This window comes from Syzygium oleosum, unplaced genomic scaffold, assembly GCF_021117445.2.
Source record: "Syzygium oleosum isolate NSW1041296 unplaced genomic scaffold, Sole_v2.1 Sole_v2.25, whole genome shotgun sequence".
Classification (NCBI taxonomy): domain Eukaryota; kingdom Viridiplantae; phylum Streptophyta; class Magnoliopsida; order Myrtales; family Myrtaceae; genus Syzygium; species Syzygium oleosum.
This window is the reverse complement of record NW_026607509.1, coordinates 3,109,641-3,131,626: the sequence shown is the minus strand read 5'-3', so window position 1 is coordinate 3,131,626 and position 21,986 is coordinate 3,109,641. Positions and strand designations below refer to the sequence as shown.

The 21,986-nt window shown below is 43.2% G+C and overlaps 4 protein-coding genes across 6 annotated transcripts; 2 read left to right on the top strand and 2 right to left on the bottom strand.

Annotated features, from left to right (window-relative positions):
* Positions 1-4,717, bottom strand: LOC115671497 (uncharacterized). Of its 2 annotated transcripts, none has more exons than XM_030593082.2 (10): positions 4,404-4,712; positions 3,404-3,570; positions 3,250-3,314; positions 2,827-2,867; positions 2,610-2,698; positions 2,422-2,535; positions 2,161-2,238; positions 1,703-1,768; positions 1,208-1,288; positions 1-358 (listed from the first exon to the last, which is right to left on the bottom strand). In XM_030593082.2, the coding sequence occupies exons 1-10, from the start codon at positions 4,561-4,563 to the stop codon at positions 251-253; spliced, it is 969 nt and encodes a 322-aa protein (XP_030448942.1). In that variant the 5' UTR covers positions 4,564-4,712; the 3' UTR covers positions 1-250. The 2 variants fall into 2 exon arrangements, 1 of the variants encoding a protein (XP_030448942.1); XR_004004613.2 differs by having other exon boundaries at positions 209-358; positions 1,208-1,296; positions 4,404-4,717.
* A 2,811-nt stretch (positions 4,718-7,528) lies between these two features.
* Positions 7,529-8,512, top strand: LOC115671499 (casparian strip membrane protein 1-like). The gene is made up of 3 exons (XM_030593086.2): positions 7,529-7,797; positions 7,995-8,118; positions 8,287-8,512. Exons 1-3 carry the CDS (start codon positions 7,529-7,531, stop codon positions 8,500-8,502), a joined length of 609 nt encoding a protein of 202 aa, XP_030448946.1. The 3' UTR covers positions 8,503-8,512.
* Positions 8,513-9,611: 1,099 nt separating this feature from the next.
* Positions 9,612-14,937, top strand: LOC115671495 (mRNA-decapping enzyme-like protein). Of its 2 annotated transcripts, none has more exons than XM_056302896.1 (8): positions 9,612-10,003; positions 10,279-10,319; positions 10,417-10,466; positions 10,746-10,890; positions 12,075-12,128; positions 12,569-12,692; positions 13,528-14,001; positions 14,128-14,681. In XM_056302896.1, exons 1-8 carry the CDS (start codon positions 9,845-9,847, stop codon positions 14,155-14,157), a joined length of 1,077 nt encoding a protein of 358 aa, XP_056158871.1. In that variant the 5' UTR covers positions 9,612-9,844; the 3' UTR covers positions 14,158-14,681. The 2 variants fall into 2 exon arrangements, with proteins under 2 accessions (XP_056158871.1, XP_030448939.1); XM_030593079.2 differs by having other exon boundaries at positions 9,613-10,003; positions 14,621-14,937.
* A 513-nt stretch (positions 14,938-15,450) lies between these two features.
* LOC115671496 (probable F-box protein At2g36090) lies at positions 15,451-16,536 on the bottom strand. The gene has a single exon (XM_030593080.2). The coding sequence runs from the start codon at positions 16,534-16,536 to the stop codon at positions 15,451-15,453; it is 1,086 nt and encodes a 361-aa protein (XP_030448940.1).
* Between the last annotated feature and the right edge of the window lie 5,450 nt (positions 16,537-21,986).

Here is a 21,986-nt window from a genome sequence, read left to right as displayed (position 1 = left end):
TAGAGGAATGAAGTTGCAATTGGAAAGAAAGTAACATTTGTCTTCGTGGTGGCTATAACAGACTCATCTTAACAGTAAGATGCACTCATGATCCATTAAAGGAGTGGGTAATATGAAGTTATCGTATATCAGAGTCCTTTCACTATATTCCGCAGCAATGTTCAAAAGATCAGTATTCAAGAGCTTTCAACCCAGAGAGTTATGTATATTGCGTTGTATTGTTTACATGTAGTGCGGCAGATAAAACGCCCTAGGCTCCGGTGCAACCAAGCTGGAACCTCCGAACTTTCATTCTTCCATCCATTGCTAAAGCCAAGACGTCATATTCCTCGACATACCAGAGCTCAGACACCAATGCCTGCACGGTCTCAGGACAGAGATACAACAGATTGTCAGAAAAACAATTGATCTGGTGAAGAGAGGAATCGAAATGTTGATCGGCATAAGAACTTGCACCACGTGATTTAGAATCAATATTTGTAATGATGCGGACAACATTCCCAAGATCTTATGCAATCTAATCTCACTCCAAATTGGTTGCAACCAGTGTCGGTCATGAAGTTGCAACCATAAATTACAACAGGAAATGATATGTACATTGGTAGATAATAAATATAAACATGAATTTCAATCTCACAAAACATGAGGCTACGAAATTACCAAGCTCTGTCATTTAATGCAGACAAGTACGAAATTTCCTTTGGCAATAGAACTTCATTCTGACTGTTCAGGGAAAGTTTTTACTCAGATATACAAAGTTCGCTCCACTCACACTGTGAATTCGCAAACTACTTCCAATCCCCAAAGTGTTGTCGTGAATGAATAGATGAAGGAAATTTTGTCTGTCTCATGCAAAATTGTCCCCCATTATTGAGTTTATATTTGGTATGCCTTTCCTCCATCACAAAGAGAAGTCAGTGGCCCCATTGCTTTAGAGGACAGTTCCCTTCACGCACATGCTCTTCAAAAAAAATGCAGATTGCAAAAAAATGATCAAATGAGTGGTGTCACAGGTCGTTTCATATTTCGAATGGCAGTTTCTGGGGCTATCTCATGTGACTTTGATAGTACATTTGTCAACATGAGAGCCACCAAGCACATAAGACACTTGCAAGCAATATTTCAATTAAACAGATAACAAATACACAATAATTTTATCACAGTGACATAGTATAAAAATTCCGAAAATAAAGAACAAGAAACCGACCTCAGATCCTCGAAGTTTCTTGTTTAGTTCGGCAACCAGATCATGGAAGAACTGTAGCTGATCTGAATTTGTACTCAAGTCCTGAAGAACTATGACATGAACATGAGCCCAGGGCAGGCCATAACTAATAAAGCTTAATATTCACACAAGAATCTACATGCGCTTTCCATAGTCTTAAATGGTGTCAAATTCCTCCACATTATGGAAGAATCTAACTGAAGCCATTGCTCACTAATTTAGTTCATCTGCCCAATCATGAATGTCACTGATACTTAGTAAGAAAATGTCACCATCTCTTCAACCTCAAGGTAGACCTAGTCGAGTACAATAGAGATGGCAGTACTACTCTTCATGTCCAAAAGGGAGCCTCTACCTTTTCTTTCCTTCCTTTTATTTCTTTTTCTTCTGTTCTCTATTTTTAGTTCCAATTTAGTGCCAATGAATGTGAATTAGCCAGCAAAATAAACTGCATAATGTATCAGATGAAATTATTACCTTGGAAGTGGTTTTAGGAGGACCCAAGAGCCTCGCAAAGGATGTGTGAAGAATAGCAGCATCATACTGCACATTGAAATTGGTAAAATTACTGGAAACTTAGGACATTTGTACATAGATATATGGCAAAGGAACATGCTTCCATGAAAAATAAAGGATTACCAGATACCATTGTCCTAACATTAAGTATTGGAATCACAGGTTTACATCCTGCCCTCCTAAATTAAGCCATTTTATTTACATGATACAGACGGAGGAAAATGACAGAGTTACCACGGGATCATTTTTATGTATCTGTGATTACAAGTAGAACTTCAGAACCTACAGCACTCAAACCCAGCTGTTTGCTCATGCCATTTAGACACAAAGACCGTGATAGTTCCCATTCTCTCATATGATTGACTCTTAGACCTCCTTCACAGAACAGGTTGAACAAGGAGGCAATTGTCTCTACTTACAAGTTGCTTTTCTGGCGCATGCGGAAGTGCAGTTCTCAACTTTGCACGTATGGAGATAGGATCGGTCCCAGAGATAACCTGGACATACGTCAAGCAGCATGATCATTTAAAGCAACTTGGCCATTAATTCATGAAAAAGATCATCGTGTGGTCATTCAGTAACCCATGGAGAGTTTTCAAAGATTTTGAGAAACAGAGAGCCAATAGCAATTAGTTGTCAATGAGGGAGGTGAGCTCTTGAAGATTGAGAGTTGAAGTTACCTGCCAGCAACCGAGAAGCACACCAGTTGAAGTCAAAACCACCCTATCCAAGACAATCTTCAAAGGGCATACAGCGTCTGCAACTGCCCTCACAGCAGTAGCTTCAGCTTCAATCTGTTTAAAAGAATTCAGTACCAAGGCCAAGAAGATTCTGTGTTAAGAAGAAAATCTCGTAAAGCGGAAATTACCTCGTCTTCAGAGGTTGGAACAGGAGAGATATGATGAGAGGCATGGAACATGCTAAAATGATATACACTAGAGTTCTGAAACCAGATTGCTAACAAAGATCCCAGTTAGCTTGCCAATAGAAAAATTAGGCTTACTAAAATGAAGGAGAATTCGAGCAACAAGCAATTCCAAACTGTAACTGCTAGAGAAGTGACTGATTTGTAAACAAAAGCCTACCTTTATCAAAATATGGTCCAAATAATTGCCGTACAGAATCCCTGCAATTAGTCATGCATAAGATACAGATTAAGTCTTGTCAAATGCTTTTTAATAGAACCAGAAATGAAATCCGCCATTCTCCGACATACATATCAGAGTTACCAGGTATAGCTAGAGGAGCAGATGTGGAATAGATTTCAATAACTTGTTAGATGTAACTGACCAAGCAGAGCAAACATACAATAGCACAGAGTACTAGCCAGTAGCAAGATCTATACCAATATGTCAAGTAGACAATCAAAAGCCTGATTAAGCTTCGATTGACTCAGAAGAACATGCTCCATCAATTTAGTGGCGACAGGTATGATTCTAGTAATACACTAGCCATAGAAAACCATAAAGAAGACGAAATAAGCATGAAGCATATGATTGAGCTCTTACGCTATGGGTTTTGAGTATTTTGAACTTAAGTACAATACATTCGCTCGGACAGGAGGATTAGCAACCTGGACAAATGAGCAGTGCCATTGTCATGATACATAAAAGTAGGAAATAACTTCGTCGTCTGTAAAAGATAAATCGTCAGGAAAGTTACCTTAGGTACGGGTTTCACAGCTCCATCCACCAAAGTGAATAGTTCTGAGAGGGACAATGACTGGGAGGTCTCCCCGTGTTTAAGGAATGCGGCCCCATGCTCATCCAAGTCTTTTGCCATTCGATCATACAATCTAAACCTCCGCTCTGTGTTAGAAATTGGGATATCTGTCGCAAGCCCTTTGAAATGAAGATATTTTCACAAAAGTCTATCTCTAAACCATAAAAGGGCGCATTCAAATGAATGACATGAACATGTCAAGAGTGCATGTTCTAATATTATGAAGCTAGAAGTTTCAAATTGGAGCCCTAAAAATAGTGCATAGAAGTTTGTTAAGCTGAGAAACCACCGGTAAGACTTGACAATGAGGCTAAGAGTCTCACATACGCAAATGAGCATTTAAACAAGTGGGTAGTAACCACTGTCACTAAAAATTTACCACATCACTGGCTACAATTTTTTTGTACCTGTATTAGTATACCTAGCATGATTCGCACAACGAAGTCCAAGACAAAACCGCTAACTAAGCAGCCTACCAAGCAAGGAATACCACGACGATACTTGTCATACAAAGGTGAGTTTTGGGTTTCTACATACAGCCACATTTTAACTCCAGTGCAAAGAGATCTTGCCTGGAAACAGGAACCCACTACATTGCACCAATTAAACCTTCTTGGTAAACGAAATTCGTTCCCTTCCACCATTTGTTTCTGTCTAATTAGCTACAGCAAACATCGTCCTCCACGCTCAAACTAACATATCCTTATATCAATTCTTTTTTGCCAAAGGAAGCCAAAAATGTGGGTTAGCTTTGTTCAATCGGTAAAGCTGATTTTCTACATCAGATCATCAGGATAATTAACGAAGAAAATTCATATCCCCCATGTCCCAATTCCATCTGTCTCGAGCACGCAACTTCTTTCAATCCCCGAAGCAGATCAAGAAGAGCCAGCTGGTGGGCGGTTCAAGGAGAGAACATAAGCAAGTCAAGAAACCATACCCGATGAAGCGCCGGAGGACGGGGTGGGGACGGGACCCGGCAATGAATTGTGCAGCGCCATGCGAAGAAGGAAGTGAAACAGCGCGAAGCAGAGCACCCAGATGAGCGCGGCTTTCGCCCTCGAATGGTTCCACCCAGCCCAAATCCTAGGCATCACCATATTCTCTTCGACGACGTCGGTAACACATCTACATCACGGCAAGATGGTACGACGACGAGGGAGATGATGGCGATGCCCCTGCACTACTGCTTGCTGCGTTCGCTCGCGAAATGCTCGCTTTCTTGATCTGGATGTTTGGAAGAAGGAAAAGGAGAAGGATGTGTCATCAGTCATCGCTTCACCTTCACTCCATTTTCCTTTTTCTTTTTTTCTTCTTTTTTTTGGGTCTGTGCTCCGTTTTCCTGGAAAAGATGATTTTTAGAATAAATAATAATGGGATAAGTACACTACTACATGCTCTAAAACTTATGGGTTATCGAGTCTCAAAACTTTTAAAAAGTACAATTAAATATTAAAAATTATCACAAAAATATAATCAAATCCTAAAATTTATCACAGAGTATAATCGAGTGCTAAAACTTTCACAAATTTTATGTAGGACTTCAAATGTTAGTTGTAGCCAAAAATAACATGAATAGTGTATGCTGGAAAATTCTACATGCTTTGTCCCCAACATGGTCAGTCCAAAACAAAAAAAGATTGAAACTTAAGTTTCGTTTGTTTCGCAAAAAATGAATGATTTGAAAAATATTTAAAAATATTTTCTTAAAAATAATCGCTTGTATCGCTTAAAAAAATGAATATTTTCATCGTTCGCGAAAATATTTAGAAATTATTATCGATAATATAAATATATTTGATTGACCGCTTATTTCAAACGATATAAACGATCATTTTTAGGAAAATATTTTTTAAATATTCATTTTTCGTGAAACAAACGGCGCCTTAGTTCATAATGGGATGATGGACGACGGTGAACATGGGCGATGACGATAGTTGAGATAGAAGGAGGAAGAAGAAGAAGAACGGAAAAAAGATACAGAAAAATAAAAAAAATAATTGAAGAAAAGAAGATTTACACCTAGAAAAATAATACAGATGTGACAATTCACATATTTTTTTGTGCCGATTTTCGCTGATTTGTTGGTCCACGTAGAATAAAGCAAGTCACTTGACATTAACTCGTTACAAAGGACCACATCGAACTTATATTTGAATGTGTGGGATCGGATTTGCATAATAGAAGGAGTTCGATAACGAGATTGAATAACGAAAAGAAAAATATTCCGAGACTACCCGTTTCGATACCTATATTACTCAAAGGGATAATAACACAGATAATCTCTGAACTTTTGCCCAATGTATAATATAATCCCTGAACTTTTAATTTGTTCAATGTGTTCCCTGAATATTCCTTATTTGGATCGGGTCGGTCCGGGTCGGGTCATGTTTGAGCGGGTACTTTTGACACCCCTACTGAATAGTTCAAGAATCAATTTGAACATGTACCAAAAACTTAGAGACCATATTGAATGAATTAAAAGTTCAAAGATTATATTCGACCTTATCATATAGTCCAATTATTAGTTTGAATATGTACTAAAAGTTCATGGACCATTTATGTCATTTGCCCTTACTCAAATAACCGATTCTAGCTAACCACCCCATAACTTCATTACTTCTTCCACTTACGAGTTTTTTCTATCTTAAAAAATTCTCTATTGGATCCTTCGAAGAGTCAATTTGATGATGAAAACCACTACTGGCTCCCTCTTCTTCAAAGGAGATCCAAGGGCCTGCTCCAACACTCAAAGCCATTTCTTTAATCACCGATCACGTCTCTCCGGTGGATGCACATGGATGTCTTTAGAACAAGAAGAGAAACAAGAAAATCTCAGTGCTTGCCCCGCTGGATTAGGACTGCTGGGGGGGTTTAGTTGTTCGGTTAGGAGAATATAAACTTAGTCAAATGTTGGAAAATTATATTCTTTTTATCTAATCATCATATGCCAATTTCCTAATTCACGAGCTTTTTGCCTTCAATAGTTACAGGGAAAATGACACAAACAGTCCCTGAACTTTTAATTTGTTCAATATAGTCCATGAACTTTAACCCAATGTGCAATGTGGTCCTTGAACTTTTAATTTGTTCAATGTCATCCATGAACTTTTGGTTCATGTTCAACTCAGTCCATGAACTATATGAAAATGTTCAATATAGTCCTTCCATTAATTCAAGTTCAGGGACAAATTAAACATTTTCATATAATTTAGAGACTAAATTGAACATGTACCAAAAGTTTAGGGACCAATTTGAACAAATTAAAATTTCAAGGGCCACATTGAACATTAGGCTAAAGTTCAGGGACTACATTGAATAAATTAAAAGTTCAGGAATCAAATTGAACATTAGGCCAAAGTTTTATGAACCGTTTGTATCATTATCCCATAATTGCATGCACGACCAGGATTTGGGCGAAGAGAATCAAGAGCACCCAGATCAATGGCTTGTGTTTTGACTTCGAATTACGATGTGCATAAAGATCTCGTATAATACAATAATGGGTCTCGAGTGATTCCATCCCGTTCATCGAGCTTCTGTGTCTACACATAGACCAAAGTTTAGGGAAATATTCTCCCGAGGTCTCGTCCGGTTGACGAATCGCGGGCGTAGAAATTCGATCCGTTCTCTATGTCATGGATTGGCTGACTCAAATCTTGAAGTAGGGCAAACTAATCCATGTTCCGATACGTCTGCATATATCAAACTTTTCTCTGTACTTATTAAACACCAGAAGGATATGAATGAATCAAAAGGCATGTTTCCCACTATGGGAGAGGTTAGCACCAACTCCTCTAGTCCTCTTCATAATCAACTGAACATTCCAGCTCTTACCCACATAATCATTAATTTAAATTCCACAGAATTGATTTCCCTTTGGAGTCAGCATAATTTCTCAGCTGTATAAAAAGCTCAGTCCCTGTGCGTCCTCATCAAACAATCCAAGCTTGACCTATTTCTTCTCAGCTCATTCAGATCATCACCCTAAGCTCGAGTTTGGGCTCGGACGAAGTTCATTCCAATCCTTCGTGTGTCTCTCCCTAACAAAAGAAAGAAGGGAAGATGAAGAGCGGCGATGCGATCGCGATCGAGATGCAGGAGACGAGCGCCGCCTCCAAAGGGAAAGCGCCGCTCATCCCGGCGCCTCTGCCGCCGCCGAGGCCCGACGGATGGAGGAAAGGGATCGCCATCTTCGACTTCATCCTGAGGATATGCGCCATCGTGACCGCTCTCGCCACCGCCGCCTCCATGGGGACGAGCGAAGAGACGCTCCCCTTCTTCACTCAGTTCTTTCAGTTCCAAGCCAGCTACGATGACATCCCGGCTTTTGAGTGAGCGAACTCTTTACAATAATACTCCGTCTCAATGCACAAAATTTGATTATGGGCTTTTATGGAGATTCAAGAACATATGGATTCACCAATGATGTGGTACACTTAATCCTATGATTAATAAGTAAAATGATTACTAATTTCATGCATATTACTTACTTAGAGGATATGGGGTGCTTTATTATTCATGTATGCAGGTTTTTCGTGATCGCGATGGCAATAGTAGGTGGTTATTTGGTGCTTTCACTCCCCTTCTCCATCGTCACGATCGTTCGCCCCCGTGCCGTCGGGCCCCGGTTCCTCCTCCTCATCCTCGACACGGTAAGTCGCGCTTTTTATTTACACTAAATAAAATGAAATGTACGATCTCGACCTTAGAATACTTGTACGCTCTCGGACGAAATAGGTTGAAAAAATGGTCTGAATAGCAGTTGATTGACATACAGACAAAGAGTGGAAAAATTCCTCAATTGTGGAGACTTTCTGCAGGCGGCCCTTACTCTGGCCACCTCCGCCGGCGCGGCGGCGGCCGCCATAGTCTACCTGGCGCACAACGGCAACCCGAACACGAACTGGCTGGCCATCTGCCAGCAGTTCGGCGACTTCTGCCAGAAGGTGAGCGGGGCGGTGGTGGGCTCCTTCATCGCCGTCGTCCTGCTCATGGTGCTCGTCGTGCTTTCCGCCATGGCTCTCCGAAGGGTCTGACGACCAAATGCAATACCTCGTCATGGCGTTCCTCTTTCTTTTCTTGCAATTGTGATCGTGTGATCTGTGTTTTTATCGTCATTTCATGTTCGAGTCCAAGATTAGCGTCTGAGTGACGTACGAGGAAGGTGCAATTCGACTTGTATACAGAGTTAAGGACATTCTTAAGTGTATGAAGTTGTGTTGAATAGGAAACTTCTTGTTGGCTAATGTAACATTTCAGCTATACATGTGTTGGCAAATTCTTTATCCATGGCTAAACGTTGTTATCGATCTCTTCATCTTTAGCACACCAACTTGCTGTGTGAGTTTAAAGACTAACTTTTCTCCGAAGAGGTTGAAATCTAATTTTAGAAGTACCTTTTCAACGGGTCGGCTCTCCATCGATACCCGATTTGACCCAAATATGAAAGAATATAGGGATAATGACACAAACAATCCTTTAATTTTGATCTAATGTATAATGTGGTCCTCGAACTTTTAATCTGTTCAATATAGTCCATAAACTTTAGCATAATGTTCAATGCGGTACCTTAACTTTTAATATGTTCAATGTGGTTTCTGGACTTTTGACACATTTTCAATATAGTCTCTTAACTTGAATTAATGGAATGACTACATTGAACAATTCTATATAGTTCATGGACTAAATTAGACATGTACCAAAAGTTCATGGACGATATAGAACAAATTAAAAGTTTAGGGATCATATTGCAAATTAGATTAAAATTTCAAAGACCACATTGAACAAATTAAAAGTTTAGAGACCTCACATTGCACATTGGGCCACACTGCAAATGGAATTAAAATTCAGGGATCACGTTGAACAAATTAAAAGTTTAGGAATCCCACGTTGTATATTGGGTCAAAGTTCAAGGACCGATTGTGTCATTTTCCCAAGAATATACATAACTCGTGACCCCGATCCGAGACCGGACCCGCACAGAACGTCGATTCCGAGCCGGGCCGGCCCGGACCGCTCGGCCTGTAGGGGGTTGGGGGGGAGCAACGGACCGGAGTCCGTTTCAAGCGGTCCGGCCCGGCCCGGTCCGGTGACGTGACCGACGTCCTTGCATATTTTGCAACGGCCGGCATCGCAACCCTCCCAACGAAGGCATTTCGGTATCACCGTCGTCGTCTACTTCCCGAAGCAAAGCAGTCGCAGCTCCACTCTCGCTCTCAAATCCTCCTCCTCCTCCTCCTCCTCTCCGCCGCTCTTCAAATCTCGCGGTTTTCCTCGGCTCGCCGGTTCGGACGCCGGAGGAGGAGGAGGAGGAGGAGATCCTCGGGGCTCCGATTTTTCCCCCCGTCGGGGTTTTCCTGGTTTCCGCCGGACGAAGTGATGTCGCAGCCCGGGAAATTGACGCCGAATCTGGACCAGAACAGCACCAAGGTGCTCAACCTCACCGTCCTGCAGCGATTCGATCCGAGCATCGAGGAGATTCTGATCACCTCCACTCACGTCACCCTCTACGAATTCAACATCGATAGCAACCAATGGGTTAGTTTCTCATTGTCGCCTGCGTGCGCGAACGGAGTAGTGCGCTTAGAGTGTTCGAACGATTTGTCGTCGTCTGGTTGACGCTAATGATTCTCCGGTGATTCTCCATAGTGCGCTCGCTTTAGGTGATTTCCCCTTTTTTTGCGTCGATTGTGGATGGTTTGCTTCGGATTCTGATGAAGTCGGGGAAGGTTTTCGCGACAGTCGGTTGTTTTGTCTCTATTTCGGGCTGTTTGTTGCATTGAGAATGAGCAAGTTGTGTGGGGTGATTGCAGAGTCGCAAGGATGTCGAAGGATCTTTGTTTGTCGTTAAGAGGTAGCTGTTGTTTCAAAATTTGTATTCTTCTGCTTCAGGAAACAAAGTTACTTGACTGTTGTGTTTGACGATCTCTGTCCGTGACATTTTGTAATAGGAACACTCAGCCGCGGTTTCAGTTCATTGTGCTGAATAGGCGAAGCTCAGGTTAGTGTTCATGGCTTGACGCCTCGATTTCAGGATACTATGCTGTGCGTTACTAGCAAATGAGACTTTTCTCTTTGGCATTCTGGTCATCTATTCATGCTTAGTGCATGTTTCATGGTATATGGTGTGATAAGACGCAGATTTTGATGCAAATGAGCTGGTAGTAGCTTTCGTAGTTCGGGAAACAATGATGGACACAATTGGATGGCTTTTACATTATGATGTTCTTTAGCAAATGAGTGTCAAGTAACGCATTGCATGTTATTTTATGATTAGCAGATAATTTGGTAGAGAATCTGCTTGGAGATTTTGAGTATGAAGTTCAGGTTCCATACTTGTTGTATCGTAACGCTGCGCAAGAAGTTAATGGCATTTGGTTCTACAATCCACGTGAATGTGAGGATGTTGCAAATCTCTTTACTAGGTAAAGTATCATTTCTTGTTCGTTTCCTGTACCAGTTAAATTTCTGTTGTGATTTAAAAATTTAAGATGAAATGGCAATGCAGATGACAGGACGGATAATCAGAGTAACGTCCAATAACATCTGTTGGCCAAACAGACGTGGGTTTAGGGGGGAAAGGTACTTTATTGAAATGATGTCATTTAAACTAGGCTGGACCAGCAAATTAGACTAGGTTAAGGGGCTAACAGCCTCGAGATTAATATAACATGTGAAACTGGCAATAGGTGAGAACTTGTACCAGTTTGGCCATCCGTTGCACAGATTATCCATTCAACTATCAAGCCTGCTCTGTTAATTTTGGCTCTATGGTGAGGCTATTCTGTTCTGGATGTTCATTTTAAGAACTATTTAGCTATAAGTGCAGGATTGTGGAAGGGTTTCCGGGAGCGAGCCGCACCACTAACAGACTTACTGATGGATGATATCTAGTTTGCTTTCATCTAGACAGTATATAGGAAGAAATTGTGAGAAGGACTTTGAATCTTAGGAGGGAAACATGGTTTGACTTTGGTTTTACCTTAGACCAGCAGTTACTTTAATAATTAAGCAACTACTGCTACCTGAGTTACCCCATGCTCAGAGTACGAAAAACAATTATTTGTCTTATTTAGGCATGGACACTAATCGGGGAATGTGTTTCTAATATTTCCATACCAGCAAAAGATTGAACATGTTCCAGAATTGCCACATGAGAGCTCATGAACCATGTGTTACAAAAGCTTCGATGCTGGCGTCTTATATGGATTTTTACCATTTCAATTTTATATGCAAGGCGTGTAAGAATAGCATTTATCAATCTGCTGTAAAACTAATTAGTTGCTTGTTGATTTTGTGGATGGCCTCAATACGTCTAAACAAACCATTCAAAATTCATGAATTATTGTTGAGATTCGATAATATCGCATACTTTCCAAACTGGATTTGGAATGACGAAGTAAGGCAGGCTAATAATCTCAAGAGCTGTCGAGCTAGTGGGTTTTCCATGTGGAGATGTCCTGAAAATTTAATGTTGCTATTTGTCATTTGGTGGAGATTTTCTAATATGGAATGATCATCTTGCTTTTGTTGAGTGTGGATAAGCGGGCATTGGAACATTGTATTTAAACAGGAAGGACTTACCTTTAACATTTTTTACTCTTCCCAGGATACTCAGCGCGTATTCAAAGGTGCCCTCAAAACCAAAGCCTTCAACCAAAAGGTAATGATGAGTCAGGCTTTTGAAGCAAAATGAATGTTAGATGAACGTCTGTGCCTATAATTTATTGTCTACACCGATACATAGTTATTCTAAGGGAAACGGAGTTTATATTTTGTTGCAAAAACTGCAGGCGCCTCATGCAAAACATTTTGGAAGTTGAAGTAAGTTCAGGCTGCCTGAGAAATATGCTTGTATTACTAATGAGAATCACAGATTAGACTGACCAACTCTAAAGCTAGGAAAAAGTTGTGATGATAAACTGTCAAGAGGTCTTTCCTTACAAGTTCTCTTTAGATGTCATGTATCTATTTCCTTGTGAAGTCTTGAATTGGCCGTTGGGACAAGATAAAAGTTGACATTAATTTGTCTCCGATATGATATCTAGTGTTTTTATTGTTCTTCTTTTCTTTTTTTTTTTCAATTGTGGACACGCGGATCAGTGAATTTGAGGAACTTGAAGGAGTTTCGAGCATGTCTGTCATGGAAACGCTACTAGAGCCGTCCCCAACTGCTCCTGCGATTGATTCTCCTGAAGATTCAACAGCATTTATGAACTTCTTCAATGTACGGTTCTTAATTTATGATTTCAGTATAGATTCTACTCGAGCACGTAAACACGTCACGGATGCAGATGCATGTTGTCTTGCATTTTAAACAAAGAAATTTTTTTTGTCTCTTGTAATCCTCTCTCCTTCAAACCTGCAAATTTGTGTTTATATACCCATAGGTTGTTGAGCTTGAGCCTTTGAGAACTGCCTATAATCAGTTAAATATGTTGAGTTTTCTCTCCTCGTAGTCCTACTCATTCATAATTTAACATCGATTATATTGTATTGAAAGTTTGAGCATGGTGCTTTCGTCAGTTTGAGACCGATTTATAGGTTGGCTAAAACCTTTTTGGTGGCTGTCTGGTTTGGCTTTTGGAGTATGACTCTTGGCTTTTTCTTGGTACCATTAAATGTTAGATGGGTGACTGCTTTAATACGAAATGCCCAAAATCTTTAAAAAAAACATAGATAATTCAAAATCATCTCAAATTGACTTTTGTACCCAAAAAAAGTCATCCGTGCTAATTCATAAATTTTTTTATACAATAGTAGAATATTTTCGTTCGTTTTGACAGGAACTTCAAATTTTTTTAATAAAAGGGCTTAAGCCCATTCGATCATTTTTTTTACGATTCGGACAAGGCTCTTTTCTTCAATAACGAACATGAAGAAAATTTTGGTGAAACGTTATGATTGCTTCCCTCTGGGTAGTTGTAATTATCTTATCGGACTGCAAATGCTGCATGAATGCCATCTCTCTTTCACTTTTACAGAATGTTGGTGTCAGTTTTTACTACTATACCATTCTATCTTTCGGCGGACTGATATGTTTCTTCCTTATCCTGATTTAGATGGCTATGAATATTGGAAAGCATGCTGACCCAGCGAAGTCTATGCAGCACAATCATTCTGCTGCAACTGTGCCTTTATCTCCCCTTGTACCCTCTGTTGCTTCATCTCCTGCACCAAATCCTGACATGCTAAATCTCTCTCTTTCATCTTCCTATTATCCGATACCTCGGAATGATTCCTCTGATCTTACCAGTAGCAGCGACCGAATTAGCCGTCTAATCAAGCCTTCTTCCTTTTTACCACCCCCGTCTTCCTCATCTGCACTGTTGATGCCTCCAATCGCTTCTTCAAATCCTACCGCTGCTTCCCTTCGTCCTCCCCTGAATTTGCAACACCCACATGGAACTCCACTGCTTAATCCATTTCCTCCTCCCACTCCATCAGCATCTCTGACTCCTATTCCTACTCCTCTGGCTGACAGACCCTTAATCAACAGAGAGAGAGTTCGTGATGCACTTATTATGCTTGTTCAGGTTAGTCTATACTTACTTGGTCTTTTTGCAGTGTTGTACTTTCTTGGTGTTTGATCTCGATATATGCTTGTTCAGGTACTTCCTTTTTTCCCCCTGGTCTTTAAGCAATCTTTACTTCCTTGGCAGCTGTTCTCTATAGCTCACATTCACCTGTAAAACTATAGCGCCTTTTCTGGGGTCATGCCAACCCTTTGAAAAGTCAATGTAAAATTGAGAAAAATAGGTAGTGCAGCTTGTTGGTGACAACTGCCAACACAGAATGTTGCTGGAGACATAAATTGACCTCTCTTCTTCGGTGTTGTGATTACTTTATTGGATCAGATTCTATAGATGACATTCCTCAGGGTAGTTTTTGCACAAGCAATTGCCCATTCCTGGTATGATATCATCATACACTGTTATACGTGCCTTCGACAGCCTCATCTTTCTGCATCGTTGAATAAGTCTGAAATTGTGTAGCTACTTAAATTGCTAAGCCCATCCGCATGTCTGAAGCAAAGATTGAAAAATGTGGTATCGTAGTTATGTTCCTTTTTCCACGTCTACATCACTAGAAAGTGTTCGAGCTATTTCGTGTCTGTGCCCCAGTTAAAAACTTGTTGATTTGTTTCTATTCCAGGATGATCAGTTTGTTGACATGTTCTACCAGACATTGCTCAAGGTACACTTCAAGTGAGTAATCAAAAAAGGGCTGATTTTCCTCTCAGATTGATGGAATTGGAGCGCATTTGTGCATAGCTCTCTTTTGTGTCGTCTATGAAAACAATTTCTGGCAGACTATTGTCAACATGTAAATGCTCTTGCTTTCCTTCAATCTGACCCGTCAACCAGTCAGAGAGGGTTCCGCGTTCATCTTTTGTTCTCTATAGACAATGTAGGATCAGAACGAGAGGTGGAAAATGTTCTGCAATGAGATGTTCTAATGGCTTTTGTAAATGCCTAGTTTGTCCTTCTGCCTGCTTACTGTTTTCTTATTGCCACACTCGCCGTCGTACAGTTTCAGACTCAACACTTTGCAGCGACGTCCGCGGCAGCCCCTATCTTCTAGAGACTTTTCGTATAGAGTGCGATCTATGGTACGACCGTCCTTTGACAAAACAGTGTATGTCCTCAATCAACATCCTCTGGAAGATGATCATGGCTTGCGGATGAAGTCGTCCTCTATACTAAATTGTCACCGTCTGCACTTGCAATTTTAGCAAGCCCGTCGTCACCTTCAACATTCACTAAAAGCGCCACTTTAATCTCGATCGATGAAAATACCGTGGAATCAATCATCATCATCCTCTTTCTTTTCTCTATATTTTCTGTATCTCAACTTCCATCCAAATATACAGGGAAACAATTTCATAAATAAGGGAAAAAAAAAAAAGAGAGAGAAATTGAAAGAACTGTTGGAGAGGGTGGTCAACGAACGACTCAAATCGGCCATCATCCTCGGCATCTTCTTCATCTGCACAGGACGAGCAGCCAGAAGAGAGCGAACGCCAAGACCCCGAAGCCCACGAACAAGAAGTCCAGCGTCCCCTCCGTCCGCAGCTTCCTCTCCTTCCTCTCCCTCTTCCTCCTCTCGAACTCCTCGTACCTCCTCCTCCGCTCCCCCTCCTCCCTCTCCCTCCTCCCCCTCCGCCGCCCGCCGAACGCCCTCCCCAGGACCTCCAGGCTGTCCCTCCCGCTCAGGTGCATCCCGTCCCCGTCCTCCACCTGCAGGCCCACCTCCCTCACCTGCATCCCCCCTCCCCCATCCTTCCCCTCCTCCTCCTCCGACGCCGCCGCCGCCCCCGCCCAGCCCCCGCAAGTCACCACCACCCCGCACTGCACCGCCTCCGTCGCCGTCCCCCGCTCCCCCCCGGCGGCCGCCTCCACCACCGTCGCGAACCTCGCGTGCAGCTCCCCCGTCAGCCAGTGCCGCTGCACCGACACCGGCGCCTGGCTCGACAGGTCCATCGCCCGCCGCCCCGCCGGGTCGATCAGGACCCAGCTCAGCCGGAGCCCCTCCCCGAGCTCGCGCCCCGCCTGCTCGGCGTCCGGGAAGCGTATCGCCGTCCGGACCGCGTCCTTCGGGTCCAGGACGTCGATCCGGAACGGGGAGCACTGGAACCACCCGGAGTCGGCGTCGGTCTCCACGGCCCTGCTGAAGATGAGGTCGCCGCGGTAGCGGATGTCGACGGCGGAGATCAGCCGCGACGGGCCCGGGCCCGGAGCGACGGGCGGGGACGCCGCGGCGGCGGCGAGGAGGGAGTAGGAGTCGGAGAAGAAGGAGCGGGGGCCGTCGGGGAAGGTGGAGATGACCCGGGAGACGAGCGGCGAGCTTGTGGAGGGCCAGGTGGAGCGGCACATGTTGGCCCAGAGGTCCCGCTCCGAGGAGAGGGAGCGGAGCTGGGAGGAGGCGCAGGCGGCGGAGGCGAGGGCGGGGCCGTCGAGCCGCGTCAAGACGTGGGCTCTGAGGACGTCCTCGTGGATGGCGGCGATCGTCGTCGCCGCGGCGGCGGAGGAGGCCGGCGGCGCTGCGGCGGAGGAAGCCTCGGTGTTCATGTCTCTGGTCGGTCGCGTGATTATCAGAATCCCCGTGGAGGCGGGCGTCGTGGGTGGAGAGCCGAGAATTTATATAGCATTCAGGAGAAAATTCGAACCGTCATCCCGATCCCCAAAAAGCCCTCCCCTCCTGCCGCGAATTGACGACTCTGCCCCGCCGGCCCGACGCTCTGCCAGCAGCGCTAACGGACCGGAGGGGGCGCGAGCGGGGTATTTTCGGGATTTCACGGAGACGGCGCTCGCGAGCTCCGCTGTAGCTCTGTAGGGGGAGCGTTGGATAAAATCTCTGGGGAGCGGTCGTCGAAGGGGGGCTTTTTGGGGAGGTGGAGAAGTCAACGAGAGACAGGTAAAACGAAGGGGATGACGTCACTCCACAATGGGTTATTAAAAATTGCAATTTGCGTGGACCCCAGCATCTATAAATTTAGGTTTGGTGGGGGCTCTACAATAGTACTGGAGTAGCGTTCATCGTAATAATTGGACTTATACATCATAAAATATGGAAAGCACCCCCTCCTTTAAAACTATTCTGTCGCGGGGCTGTGGTTGCGATGATCAGATCAGGTGATGGGGCAATGCCAACGTCCCGGATTGCGACTCCGACCTAGCTTTTCGCCGACACCGACAACGACGACGCAGGGAGAAAACCCCACCACGGTACGGTGGCTCTTGTGGGGGGGGGGGGGGGGGGCGGGGGCGGGGCTGCAACGGATTCAAACGATGCGAAGGCATTTAGTTTGTCTAAGCATTAGTTTACCTTTTCAATGACCCGGGATGAACGCGAAAATAATTGTACATTTTAGTACGGATTCGACAATTGACGATAAGGAAATTGAGCTGAGGGTGATGTTTGGTTTGCTTTTTAGCCAATTTATGGAGCCGTTTTTACCATGTTTGGACATTGGGTACAGGTCCGAGTCAAAATTAGGCGGGGCTGCTCTAATTAGGCAGGGGTTGCCTTAATCAAAGTATCGATTGTTCAGCCTTTTGCGGGGATGGTCGGGCCAAATTGAGGGGGTGGTGGGTTTCGAGTAGCGGGTCATTTTCGGCAGGCAGGCGTGGCTTTCGGACCGACGACAGTCTCCTGTTTGATAGAGAGTGGATGTTTGTGCACAGCAATTTCCGTGCCTCGTCTTCGATTTGTTTCTACTGCGTCACGTCCCTTTCGTGGGGGTAAGCTGGCGGTGCTTGTTGGCAAAGCAAGCAGCTCCAATTCGAAACCAGACTCCTAAAACCATCACTTCTGTGCGAGGTCAAACTACTAGAAGAAGCAGAGAGAGATAGAGAGAGAGAGAGAGAGAGAGAGAGAGGGGTGAATTGAATGATGGTTTTTGTCTTGAACGGCCCGAGCAGCTTTGTGGGAAATGGGCGATGCAGAGACAAACGAATGGATCCAAAAGCTCTTTCGTGAAGAAAGTTCGGACCGTATACGGTGCCGACCATAATGGATTTTGCCTGGGACCAGAGTAATGAGTTTTCAATAGGGGGTTAGTGCCCTTCCTCTGTCGGATCCAAAAGGTTTCAAAGGCTGCGACCGCGTGCCTCATCGGTTGGAGCTCATGATAAGAGTTATTCACCGCCGGCTGCCGACTCCTCCTCACGCTGTCACGCATTGTCCACCTTGTTGATCCAGCCAAAGTTGCTGCCTGGCAGCCATCTCTCTCTCTCTCTCTCCTGACAGTTGATTTATGTCGGGGAGCGATTTATTGTTAAATGTGTGGCAGGACCCGTCTTTTTTATACGATCCATATTTTATATGGACGGTTGACATTTTTAGGAATCGACTAACCATTGGATTCGATGATCGATAGATCCGACTTGTGCGCATCAAACACAATTGTACATTGTATGTGTACCGTATGAACCATCTTCTTGTAATGTGTATATATGGTAGATATTAAAATTATGGAGCAGTCAAAAGAACTATAGTTAAGAGACAGGGTGAGGGCTTTTGATGGTTTGAGGGGGTGTGGCCTTGATTGTCCTGGCGGTTCAGGTGACGAGGACGCGTGCATGTTTGATAAGGACGCAAGTGACGCGGCGGTCTTGACTCGAAGATTATCGACGTCGGGCTTTGATACTATAGTAATTTTCTTTGGGATAAGGACGTCCGTCGATCGATCGTCATGATCCGATCCTCCTGTGCATTTGTTTATTCAATCGCCTGACCTGTAAGAGAATTAAAATATTTGTGGCGGAACCCATTTGTTGGGGCTCTTTTGCTGGCGGAGGTGCAAATCAACTCTGCCGCAACGTGCCGCCAATGTTGCCCGATGATGCCGCGAGTATTCGGACTTTCCCTCGATTTTACCCTAAACCTTTTGTGTTTGTGTGTACTCGAGCTTTCGGATTATGGCTCGTTGTTGTCCTTCCGACGCGTATCGAACTGCTTCTACTTGGAAAACATTCGGTCAAGTATGCACCATTTCTGCGTTAACGCTGGACGATGAACTTTCCCTGTGCGGGCCCTTCAATACCTCTATTTGAGGTTGGCTGCCGCAAGTCAACATACGGCATGGAGCCGAACCTCAGTTTTCCAGGCCTTTCATATTCTTCACTCGGCTCGTCTTTTTCCATCAACCTTCTCTTTTGCACCACTTGCCATGCCAAACTCTTGGGCCGGTTTTGGTTTCAATTCCTCTCTTGCCCCATTAGGGCAATGCCCCTAGTCTCCTTTATGCCAAATCCTAGGCGCTGAATATTGAGAAAATTGTCCAAAAAGTCTTAAACCTATTGCACTTTTGCCAATTCAGTATAAACCTTTTAAGTTCGCCAATTCAGTCCTAAACCTTTTCACTTCTTGCCAATTGAGTCCATCCGGCCAATTTTGGCCGGTCGGCACTGACGCGACCGCCGGTCGTCCGGCCAACGCTGACATGGCAAATTTTAAATAAATTTTTTCGAATGTTTTAATATTTTTTTCTGACTTCTTCCCTCTGGCCGGTCAGATCGAAAAAAATATTAAAAGTTTTGAAAAAAAATATTTAAAAATTGTCACGTATTGTGGGCCGGACAACCAGCGTCGGCTGGCCAAAATTGGCCGGATGGACTCAATTGGCAAGAAATGAGAAGGTTTAGGACTGAATTGGTAAACTTAAAAGGTTTATGACTGAATTGGCAAAAGTGCAATAGGTTTATAACTTTTTGAACAATTTTCCCCCTGCATCTTCATCTTTGTAGCCCGCGTCCTCTAAATCCTTCCCTTCTGGCCCTCTGGGTCCTATTCGAACCGGGCCCGTGTTCGAAAGGATCTCGGAACCGTTCTCCTGTAGGGGGGGTAGGTGGCGCCTTTACCATGCTCTATAAAGCTCAAGATTTCTATTTACGACCGGAAGTCTTCATGTTCCTATCATCGCGACTGACGGTCCGTTCCGTCATGATATTGGCAACGAGTGTTGCGGCCTTGAGAAGACACTTTGGGATGGAGACGGTGTGCTAGCTTATGTTAGGGCGATACCAATCTCTCCAACTCTCCAATCCGGTTGTTGGAGAGATTGGTACTCCAATGCCAATCTCCCCAATTTGAACCATGCCAACACTCGTTGGGAATGGGTTTTCCTTCCACACTCATAGTTTCTTTCCCTTTTTCAGTATACTTCAATCGTCCACTTTTGTTTGGCCCCCTGTATTACTTTCACGAAGACGATACAATTACCGGTCTCGTGGCTCCAAGAATGGTGCCATTTCGAACACTTTTTCGCCCCTCATTTCCTCAACCGTTGTGACTTTATGTCCTTCTGAAAAGAGCATAAATTACGATCACGGAAGATTCGGAGCTATAACCCGATAGTACAAATCAAAACAAATTCACTAGAGTGAGAGTTTGGTAAAATGAAATGAAAGAAGTGAGAACTCGAATGAAATAAGCTAAATATTGCGATTAGGTTAAGTGTGTGGGTCTAAGACTGACATTACCCAATGGTCGTGGTCCGACCTTTATAAATTTAGGCATATTCGTACCCGTCTCCGCCTTTTCTAGATTGGCATGGTGAAAGTTTGGTGTTGGAACCACTCGGATGCCGTCCCTACGGCATCGTACCAGTCTATGTTCTTACCTACGATCTATATTTTGGTGCCAACAAAAGCCGACCTAGATTTAGAACCTGGACCCTAGCCTCTTCATTATCGCAAGCTCGGGAGGACCCAATTCTAAACCGGTGTCAATTCGTACATTGGCTCAATCAAACTTCAATTTCAGCCCCACTTCAGTTTGCCGTCAAATGATGCATAAATTTGATTAACATGAACACATGGCTAACCCTTCTTGACTACGGACGAAAAAATCTGAAAATTATGACGTCAGGTACTTTGTTTTGGTACTTGTTAACATGGCAGTTGCGTATTCGATACATTTAACCTCGACCAGCATAATTTATCCAATGTACGAATTAAACTACGTATTGCCAAAAAGTAATCACGAGCAGACAAGAGATACATCAAAGTCTACGTATGCTATTTCGATAAAAAAAAAAAAGATCATATCTGTTAAGGCCTTTCGTTCTAGTAATCACGTTTCAATTGTTTTACAACAATCGTTAATGTATCTGGTCACAATTTTTTTTTTTTGGTATGAAAAATGGCTATAGCCGAATACAAAAATTTAACATCGTAAATTTACTATCCCTATTTTATCACCTAATAAAACATGAAGTAACTCTATAAGAGGTAATGAAAAGAAATTATAATCCAATCGCTTATCAATTCCAACATTAGCAAGTTAGTCAATAGAGCGATTTCCTATCTGGAAAAGTTATGTGTTACTTTAAATTCAAAGTGAGAGCACCTCAGTCTTATGATATCTTTAAGTTAAACATGGTCAACGTTATCAATCATAAACTCTAGACTAACAAGATCAATAATGGCTTTAGCGCCAATAAATAACCATAAGCTCTGGTCACAAATTTTGAATAATCACATATGTATATATATCCATGATCGTGCAATAGTAATAACGATAGATGATCGAACGAAAAATTTCTGTGGGTAATTGGGTGAATCTAGTTTCCAATTTTTTTTACATTTTTTTTTTACTTTGCGATTTTTTATATATTTATTTATTTTTCGTAATTTTTAAACTTTAGCTTGGCTAAGAACCCCAGATTTGCTAGAGATTTTGCAAGAATAAGGACACGACACTCTTTTTGGTCCTGAGCATGATCTTAAAAGGCTCAAGAGGAAAACATGGGGAATGGACTTCTCGGTATGGTGGAGGCTCGTCCCTATGTTTTCTCCGTATTCCTTCCCTCTAGAGAAGAAAAAGATTTGGAGGGAATATGGGGCTTCTTGAGTGGTGAATGTAGACATCACGTCAATTTCGATTGACTATCTTTAGGTAGGTAAGTATAGTAGCCTCCCGCGTCTGGGATAACAAGAGAGAAAATCTCGGCTTCCTGCAAGTCTACTTGTGGTTTGTATAAGTCTGTCAATCGACTGGCAGACTTTTACCCCTG

Coding starts and splice junctions, on each gene's coding strand:
- LOC115671497 (XM_030593082.2), bottom strand. CDS start 4,563: ATGGTGATGCCTAGGATTTGGGCTGGGTGGAACCATTCGAGGGCGAAA. Junction 3,571..4,403: donor GTCCTCCGGCGCTTCATCGG/GTATGGTTTCTT, acceptor GGCTTGCGACAG/ATATCCCAATTTCTAACACA. Junction 2,239..2,421: donor TGCTTCTCGGTTGCTGGCAG/GTAACTTCAACT, acceptor ACGTATGTCCAG/GTTATCTCTGGGACCGATCC.
- LOC115671499 (XM_030593086.2), top strand. CDS start 7,529: ATGAAGAGCGGCGATGCGATCGCGATCGAGATGCAGGAGACGAGCGCC. Junction 7,798..7,994: donor GATGACATCCCGGCTTTTGA/GTGAGCGAACTC, acceptor TCATGTATGCAG/GTTTTTCGTGATCGCGATGG. Junction 8,119..8,286: donor TCCTCCTCATCCTCGACACG/GTAAGTCGCGCT, acceptor GACTTTCTGCAG/GCGGCCCTTACTCTGGCCAC.
- LOC115671495 (XM_030593079.2), top strand. CDS start 9,845: ATGTCGCAGCCCGGGAAATTGACGCCGAATCTGGACCAGAACAGCACC. Junction 10,004..10,278: donor ACATCGATAGCAACCAATGG/GTTAGTTTCTCA, acceptor GGGTGATTGCAG/AGTCGCAAGGATGTCGAAGG. Junction 10,467..10,745: donor GCTGAATAGGCGAAGCTCAG/GTTAGTGTTCAT, acceptor TATGATTAGCAG/ATAATTTGGTAGAGAATCTG.
- LOC115671496 (XM_030593080.2), bottom strand. CDS start 16,536: ATGAACACCGAGGCTTCCTCCGCCGCAGCGCCGCCGGCCTCCTCCGCC.